Source organism: Megalobrama amblycephala, linkage group LG6 (assembly GCF_018812025.1).
Source record: "Megalobrama amblycephala isolate DHTTF-2021 linkage group LG6, ASM1881202v1, whole genome shotgun sequence".
NCBI classification, from domain to species: Eukaryota; Metazoa; Chordata; class Actinopteri; order Cypriniformes; family Xenocyprididae; genus Megalobrama; species Megalobrama amblycephala.
In genome coordinates this window covers 37,759,792-37,769,744 of record NC_063049.1, presented here as the reverse complement: position 1 = coordinate 37,769,744, position 9,953 = coordinate 37,759,792, and the positions used below count along the sequence as shown (strand labels likewise).

The 9,953-nt window shown below is 35.7% G+C and overlaps 1 protein-coding gene across 2 annotated transcripts in view; it reads left to right on the top strand.

Annotated features, from left to right (window-relative positions):
- Positions 1–9,953, top strand: part of cerkl (ceramide kinase-like) — an 85,260-nt gene that overhangs the window by 63,709 nt on the left and 11,598 nt on the right. For both annotated transcript variants that reach the window (XM_048194502.1, XM_048194503.1), the window contains exon 6: positions 4,132–4,206. In XM_048194502.1, the coding sequence (XP_048050459.1) occupies positions 4,132–4,206 (75 nt within the window). The remainder of the gene's footprint in view (positions 1–4,131; positions 4,207–9,953) is intronic.

Below are 9,953 nucleotides of genomic sequence, written 5' to 3'. Positions count from 1 at the left end.
TCACATACTAGTCCTAAACAGTGCGCAAGACCAGAACTAGGGTGTTCCAAATCAGAGTACATTGAAAACAGTATTCCAAAGGTGTTTGATATTTTTTGATGGGTGAATCTTTAGAAAGGCAATTCTATTTCGAATATACAAAAGTACAAAGCATTTGTCACAGTATTCAGCTTGTGACTAACGAGACAAAGCTTTATCACAAAATCACCTATGCAGAGAATAGAATTGATCCAAATAGAAAGGTTGCTTGTTTATGAAATGCACAAATCCATTTAAAGGCATAGTTCATTCAAAAATGAAAATTCTGTCATCATTTACTCACCCTCACGTTGTTCCAAAACCTGTATGAATTTCTTTCTTCTGCTGAACACAAAAGAAGATATTTTGAAAAATGTCAGTAACCAAACAGTTGACGGACCCCACTGAATTTCATAGTATTTTTTCCATATTATGGAAATCAATGGGGTCCATATCAACTGTTTGGTTACCGACATTCTTCAAAATATCTTATTTTGTGTTCAGCAGAAGAAATAATATAATATAACATAATTTATAAAATGGTTAGTTCCTGTCCTTGATTCTGATTGGTCAATAGTTGTGTTTTATTCACGATAAAACAGGGCCATGACCGCTTCACCCAACGGTTCTGTGTATCACTACACAACACCCTTAGCAACCACTCTTAGCAACGTAAACTGTTTGTTCTTGATTGATATTGTTCATTGAGGCTTACTGTATTATGTAGAAGAGTGTTGTGAGAAAGAGATCGAGTGAGCGAGTTTATTACCTGCATTCAGATTTACCATTTTCCTTCAGGTCAGTCCTATGTTCATAATAAAAAACCTGTTTAAATGTCTGATGTATTATCTTGTCCTTTTAACAGTTAAGGGGTTTTCCCGTGACTGACAGCGCTAGTCAAAGCATTTGTCAGTTGCGTCTTGTTCAGTCTTTTCAATGTAAAAGTCTTAGCTACTGACTGACACAATCATAAAGACAGTCTTTGCCGCCATCTAATGGCATAATAATGTAACTTCTGTTGCTGTTCACGGTCAGGGACTATTTTTTTCCGGTGGAAGGAAGGCTTTTAATGATTTTTCTTCATGAAAGTTGCATTGATGCATATTTTTTGCTTTAATATTTGTATTGTGTGCCTAACAACGCCTTTCAGCCGTGACTTATTCATGATACAGCACAGCCTCTCGTACCTTATTGCTTACGTAATATAATATAATATAATATAATTACCTTTTAATTTGGGGGAAAATATGACCATTTCTTGACAGTTTTTGTACGATTAACCCTAATATTTGCCACAACTCCTTGTGCTATGAAGTTTGTCTACAAAAATACTTTGCAGTATGTCACAACAGTAGCATACTCTCACTACACACTCATAAATATGCACTTTCCTGAAGTAAATAGTTTTAGTGCAGTAAAAATACCATGTTCATGTTCTAATATTGTTATGCTCTGAAAATAAAACATGCTTAAGAAAGAAAATTGTGCATAATTAGAGCATAAAACACTTAGATTATTGCGGACTTTAAAGGCCCACTGAAGTGCCTTGAAACACAGCGTTATTCAATGTGTTGACATAATTTCCACTGAAACAGGAAGACAGGGTGGGACACTAATGCGAAACCAGACTTTATTCGCCCCAGTGGACTGTCTGAATTGTTCCCTATCTTCTGTGTTAGTGCATTATGTGCCATTCACCATATACAAAATATCAATCGTGTTGAACAGGTGACCGATTTCAGCCGCAGCTTTAGCGTCTATTTAGTGTAGGGGGCGGGACGTTTCAGATTCTAGAGAGCATTTGATTGGACAGAAAATCTGATGAGAAGTGCAAAATGATGTCATCGAAATCGTTGATCCATGTTGGTGGAAGTGAGAGACTGTAAGTTTTGAATGCTTATATCCTCTAAATGTGAATTTTGTTATTGTTTTGGAGCACACTAGCTTATAGATTACCTTAAGGCTAACATATTCATAGTCAAAGCCAAAAAACTTCAGTTTTGATTTCATGGGGACTTTAAGTGAGCCATGATTGGTCGAATAGAAATTGAATGGAAAGGTTCCCATTTTGTCCTCTGTAGCAGGTGCTTGAGAACATTGATATGCAGGGGAGAGAATCTACTATAATAAAGCAAAGCTACATTTTTTCACGTTTCTGTAGCCGTTCTTAATGGAATCTCATCACTCACAGAGAGTAAACAGTGTCTGTGCAGGGATACACACTATAGCAAACATCATGGGACCATATGCCACAGCATTCAGATGGTCTCATAGCATCAGCATCAGCGTGTGTCTAACGAGAAAAAGCTTTATCACAAAATCACCTGCGCGGAGAACAGAACTGATCAAAATAGACAGGCTGCCTTGTTTATGGAATGCATAAGTCCATTTAAAGGAACAATTCACCCAAAAATACAAATCTGTATACTGAATCTATTGAAAAATAGGCTACTGATGAATCTTAACGCAAGGGTGTTTCTTACCATGACTCAAGCTCATGAGTTTTTTTGCGTGTGTCATGAAGATATTCTTAATATTGTCTTAATGTTTCTAAAAATGCAACAGAATGACTTTATTCTAAGTCATCTGAAGCTATATGATAACTTTGTGTGACAAACAGACCAAAATGTCATTGTTCACTGATAATCACACAAACCTATCATATGGATTCAGAAGACTAGGAATGTAGTGAATTTTATGTTGCATTTTTGAAACATTAAGACAGTTTTGAAAATATTTGCATGACAATAATGCAGAAATACCTAATTCAGTATAATATAATAAATATTTATATAATGTGTTGGTTGTATTAATTATATGACATACAGTAGTGACCAAAAGTGATATTTGTTTTTAATGATCCTACAAGTTTGATTACACCATCAAAATATGAGGAAAATATTTATGTATATTTTTAAATATTTTAAAGATGAGGTAAGAACAACACACTGAGCTTGGTTAAGGTTTTTATTTGACAAAATTATTTGGCAAAAAAAGGTAAACTACAGCTACAGGTTTTATTTTACTATGCCAAAAATGCATAGAAAAACAAAAAGCTGACAGGAAAAAGCATACACTGAATAAAACAATCAATTATTAATATTTCATTGGTTCTCTCTTGTTTTTGTATGTACTCATAATTTCTTTGTATGACAGCCTGGGCTAAAAATGATGTCTGCACAATTTGGCATGTTTCATTGCATTATCACAAAAAAAAAAAAAAAAATAACTCCAAGCAACAACTATGCAATATGCTTAAAAAATCTTCAACACATTTTTAATAATATTTGAATAAAGGGTGAAGAGAAAGGACCAATAGGCCGGACATCAATTAAGCTGGACATCACTTTTGGCCACTACTGTATATAAGATAATATATATATATATTTTTATAATATGACATTTTTTGCTATGAAGTTATGAAGTTTGTCTCATGTGCTTGATTCAGTCTTCTGAAGCTTTCAAATAACTTTGTTTTTGTGACAAACAGACAAACATGTCATTGTTCTCTGGCTTAATTCACTTTCAAATGAAAATTACCCCAAGCTTTACTCATCCTCAAGCCATCCTAGGTGTATATGACTTTCTTTTTTCTGATGAACATAATCTGAGTTATATTAATAAATATCCTGATGCATCCGAGCTTTATAATAGCAGTGAACAGGACCAATGAGTACGAAGCTCAAGAAAGTGCATCCATCCATCATAAACATACTCCACACGGCCCCGGAGGGTTAATAAAGGCCTTCTGAAGCGAAGCGATGCGTTTGTGTAAAAAAAATATCCATATTTAACAAGTTATGAAGTTAAATATCATAAAGCTCGGATGCGTCAGGATGTTTATTAATATAACTCTGATTGTGTTCATCAGAAAGAAGAAAGTCATATACACCTAGGATGGCTTGAGGGTGAGTAAAACTTGGGGTAATTTTCATTTTAAAATGAACTAATCCTTTAAGACTTGGAAAATAGCACATTTTATGCAACATTTTTAGGCTCATTAACACAGTTTTGTGTTCATAAGTCATATGAGCTACATTTTTGGTTCTTTTTTTGAGTTGGGCACTAACTATTCCTTAAAGAGTTAAAATGTGTGTAATTATCCTTCCGTAGGTTCTACTGACGTGGTGGCGTGCTCTGTGCATGGAATAAGACGCACTGTGACTGCAGCCTTGCACATCATCATGGGTATTTATCTCGGTTTCTTTCTCTCCTTCATCTATGAGCTTCTAGTGATTCTCCAGCCTTACAGCCGCCTGTACGCTAACAGTAAGGCCTTGAGGAACCACGGGACTTAATGGAGCACAAATATACATGATAATAATATGTAAATGGGATTCGTATTTACTTTTCAATTCCACTGAGTTATGTGTGCAGGGGCAATGGTTTCATTTTTTCACCCTTTGGAAGTCTTTTCCGTACATCCCAATGGCGGAGCGTGTGGTGGTTCTCTGTAATCTGTTGTTTAATTAGAGTGCACAGGCTGTTGTTATGGGGGCCGAGAGAAGACAAACCCCCCACGCGGGCTCTGCCTCTCCAGCTTTGGAGATCATGGTTAACAGGTCCCATGAAACGAGAGACAGTCCCGGGAGAGGTGGAGATACGTCTGTCGTCAATCACCCGTACGGTCCCGCCACGAGCGCCCGAGCTTCTTTGACGTGGCTGTGGGCCGTCGTTGGAAGTGTTACTTCTGGCTGGCAGTGTTCGCTTTGGCTTTAGTATTGCATGTTCCTATCTGTCTGTCTGTCTGTGAGGCGTTTTTGAAGTTAGCACCAATATGTCTGGGCCATTGTGTCGACTGTGCAAGCTCTCCTGGGCTTAGCTTAACAGACAAGCGGATTTGGCTTGTGTCAGGGGATTACACGCACAAGCTAAGCTCACATCCTCCAAAAAAAAAAAAAAAGAGAAAGAACACATACTGGCAAAAATTTAGCTTTACAGCTGAATTACAATTGGGATGAACACAATCAGAACTGCACAATAGAATTACTGAATCAGATGTGTTCGGGTTAATGAGGTTCTTTGTTGTTACTTTATCATTGTTCTGTGTGGATTACTGACATTTTTTTTATTTGGTGATATATGGTCACAGGCTTCATAGATAGCTCCTGGTTGGGATATACATCCAAAAATTACATGAAAATTTAAAATCCTGTCATTATTTACTCACCCTCATGTCATTTCAGAATGCTGTACACTCTTATTTACTTCTTTAGAAGACAAAAATTTTTTTTTAGGGAATCTTCATATAGTTGTTTTTCATACATTGACAATCAGACTTGAAAAATGTATGAAAAGAATAGCATAAAAAGCACTATAAAAGTAGTCCAAATGGCTCATGCACTATATTCTAATTCTCATGAAGTCATATTATAGCTTTGTGTAAAGAACAAAGTAAAATTTTAATTTTATAGTTCACCTAAAAAATAAATATTCTGTCATTTATTCAGCCTCATATCATTCCAGAATACTGCATGAGTTTTTTTTTTTTTTTTACTTCTGTATAAGACAAAATGGGACTTTTTATGGAATCTTCACATAGTTCTTTTCCATACAGTGACAATTAAAATACATCATATAATTAGTCCATATAACTTGTGCACTATATTCTAAGACTTCTGAAGTAATACAGTAGCTTTGCGTGAATATTGACTGAATACAGACTGAAATTTAAAGGGATAATTTACCCAAAAATCTGTCATCATTTACTCACCCACATGCCATTCCAGAATGCTGCATGGTGTTATTTACTTCTGTAGAGGACAAAAAGAGAATTTGTTTTTTGTGTATTTTCACATAGTTTTTTTTCTCCATACATTGACAATCAGGCTTCAAAATGCACAAAAAGCACCATAAAATTCATCCATATGACTGATGCACTATATTCTAAAGTTGATGATAGCTTTGTGTGAAGAAAAGACTGAAATTTCAAACCTATATGACTATTTCTTCTGTGGAACACAAATATACTGAAGAATGGCTCAGTGATTTTTTTCCATGCAATCAAAGTTAGTGGAGTCCAATATTGTTTGGTCCCCATTGACTTTCATTGTATGGACAAAAACAGTTAAAACATTCTTAAAGTCTCCCCGTAGTCAATAATTTTATCTCTTAAAACTCATCTTTGATCACCAAAATGACAAAAAATTTATTCATGGTTTAAAATAGCTACATCCTCACTTCATTTAGTATACATGGTCCCATGAATATGCAAATTAGCCCCGCCTCCACTCACTTACACCAACTCAGAGATCCACTTGGTCAACTTTACTGTAGTAAACGCTGCACTATGGCAAGTGGAAATACTGGTTTAATTCAGCCATATGTTTAAAACAGAAACTGATTCAGAAGAAGTGGAAGAGTGAATTATACAGGTTTGTATACAAGTCAATGTATCAGAATGGTAATGTGTTTTATGTATCGCTCTCAACAATGTCAGACACATAACGGCATTTGATATGATTAGCCTTTTGCTTAAGTAGTACGTTATCAAAGAGCTAATAATGATGTTGCTAATGTTACACAAACCATGTTCCCGTTCGCCATCACATTAAAAATACCACCCAGACATATAAACAACACTAAAAACTTGATTTCCACCAAAGGGAGTCTTTAAAAGTTTTAGCTTTTGTGTTTTACAGAAGAAAGTAAGTCAGGTTTGGAGCAACATATAGGTGAGTAAGTGACAGAATGTTAATTTTTGAGTGAACTATCCCTTTAAAATAACAAAACTGGATTGTGTGACAATATCGGATGACAAACTCTCAAAACTGGTGTGCCTGAAACTCTCCGGCCCAGTTCTGTTCTCGCTTGGCTGCAGATTCGGATGATTAACCCCGATCTGACCTCCACGTGTGAGAGAATGCATCTCATCATTAAGTCTACAGAATTGAGCCATATGGTAGTGTAACTCATAGCTTTTGACTAAAGGGAGGTGTGAGTTTTAAGAACGAGTGTTGAATTTCTTTTGTTCGCCGAGATTGGCACCTTTTCCGTGCACCGCGGTACACTCGCTATCTCAGCAGGAACGTTGAGAAACATCCTCGTACCGTCGTGATTAATTGCTCCATCAAAACATTGTGGCTCTCTGTACGAACCGCTGAGCTAAGTGTAGGCACTCGCTCAGCAAACGACAGCTTTTCCTTAGACATTCCAACATCCAGGCATTAGCCGTCTTATGTTAAGCGAACTGAATAATAAAAAACACATTTTCTCCTTTCTTTACTACACAAAGTGTCTGGCTTTTGTTGCTGCAAGGCAAAAGAGGAACATCAACGGCACATAAGACACCTGACACGAATGAGAACGTAATGCCTATTTAGGAAGGCCAATATAGGGCTTGTTCATTTCTAATTAAGCAATATTTACGCATGTGAATAAGGCCAACTGGCGGGATTTGGAAGGATCCAATGAATAATTCATAAGCAGGGAGAGCGTATGCATGGGGAGACAGAAGGAGGTCAGGAATGTGCTGGGCTACGGGGACTGGACTCAACCAATGGGCCACCAGATCCAGTCATTCCTGCTCACTCCAACATATGCAATGAATTAACTCAAGAGATGTCACATTGACACTTGATAGATGACTCTATTGTTTCTAATGGACTAGAATTACATTTGTTGATTATATGATGCACATTAACATGTACATCTACTTAAATATGCACATATACGTCCATGTACATAAATATATGCATGCACATATTGATTATGTACAGTATTGCCATTCAAAGGTTTGGTCAGTACATTTTTTTTTTAAAGAAATGTATAATTTTATTCAGCAAAAATGGATTCAATTGATAAAAGTGAAAAAAAAAAAGTGAAAAACTTTCTATTAATCAAAGAAGCCTGAAAAAAAAAGTGTATCCTGGTTTCCACAAAAATATTAAGCAATTTAATGTATTAAAAATGTTTCTTGATAACCAAATAAGCATATTAGAACTGAAGACTAGAGTAATGGCTGTTGACAATTCAGCTTTGCCGTCTCAGGAATAAATTATATTTTAAAATATATTATTATAGAAAACAGTTGTTTTAAATTGTAATAATATTTCACAGCATTACTGCTTTTTCTGTATTTGAAATAAATAAATAAATAGCATTGGTGAGCATAAGAGACTTCTTTCAAAAACATTTAAAAAATCATGTCAACCCCAAACTCTTATGTGCGAATCCAATGTTAGGTTCACTTCCTGACTCTTGAGATACCTTCATCTCATCGATTTTTGCTTCTCACAATCTGTGACAGTTGAGCTAAAAAATAAAGATGGCGTCTGAAAGTGGTGGTCAGTTTGGGTGTAAATGTACGTTTTTGACCAATGTTTTCCACGTTAGATGTCATTTCTAGCGAAAATGTCTACACTCTAAAAAATGCTGGGTTAAAAACAACCCAAGTTGGGTTGAAAATGGACAAACCCAGCAATTGGGTTGTTTTAACCCAGCGGTAGGGTTAAATGTTTGCCCAACCTGCTGGGTAGTTTTATTTAACTCAACTATTGTTTAAAAATTACTGTATTGCTTAATTAAAATTAACCCAAAGTATGTTGGAAATGAACATTTATTAATGTTCAATGAATAATTATTAAACAATAAACATTTATTAAATTGCTTATTAATAAATTTATATTAATAAACTATTAAACTATTAAATTTATATTAATAAAATATTAAAGCTTATTAATAAACATTCACCTTTTGTCTATTATTGTTGCCTCTAATTGCATCTGGTTTTTAATTTCCCAACTATTTTGGGTTCATTTTAAGCTAGCCATATAGCAATTTTTAAACAATAGTTGGTTTAAATAAAACTACCCAGCAGGTTGGGCAAACATTTAACCCAACCGCTGGGTTAAAACAACCCAATCGCTGGGTTTGTCCATTTTCAACCCAACTTGGGTTGTTTTTAACCCAGCATTTTTTAGAGTGTATTGTAGTAATTAAAGGATTAGTTCATTTCTGAATGAAAATTTCCTGATAATTTACTCACCCTCTGTCTTTCTTTCTTCAGTCAAAAAGAAATTAAGGTTTTTGAGGAAAACATTCCAAAATTTCTCCATATAGTGGACTTCAGTGGGGTTCAACGGGTTGAAGGTCCAAATTGCAGTTTCAATGCAGCTTCAAAGAACTCTACATGATCCCAGACAAGGAAGAAGGGTCTTATCTTGTGAAACGATCAGTCATTTTCTAAAGAAAAATAAAAGTTTATATACTTTTTAACCACAAATGCTCGACTTGCACTATTCTGCGATGCACCACACATGACGTAATCACATTACAAAGGTCATGTGTGACATATGTAAAAGTACAGATCCAGTGTCTACAAAACGAACATGCAAAGATTAAGCCAAATGGCCATACAAAAAAAATAAATAAATAAAAAAGGTGAAACTACGATATCGGATGATTTTGAAGTTGGAGGAGAAAATGAGTGGAGAGTTTTTCGCCCTACCGCGGTACTTCTGCCTACATCAGGACCTTTCTAACTTGATTATGTCATGCGTGGCGGATCGCAGAGCTAGTGCAAGACAAGCATTTGTGGTTAAAAAGTATATAATTTTTTGTTTTAGAAAATGGACAATCGTTTCGCTTGTCTGGCTATCACCAGACCAAGCTCAATTTAAAATTGAACATTGGTCTGGGGAGTTTGCTATGTATTTCCTACTGCACAAGAGGCGTGATCAACGAGCATTATTCACGCAATTGGATAGTCCTTCAACCAATCAGATCAACGATCCGGGTGACGTACTTTGCAGAGCGACGCGAAAACTCCAGACAGGTTTAGTTTGTAGCATTGATCAGCGGTTTGCAGAAGCAGCAATGGCATCGAGCGATTTTTGCAGGTTGTGCAAAAAACATGAAAGTGAGTGGTATTTACACCCAGTCAAGCGATTTGTTTGCTAAACTAAAGAAGTCATTTAGCATCGTTGAGAGGTTAA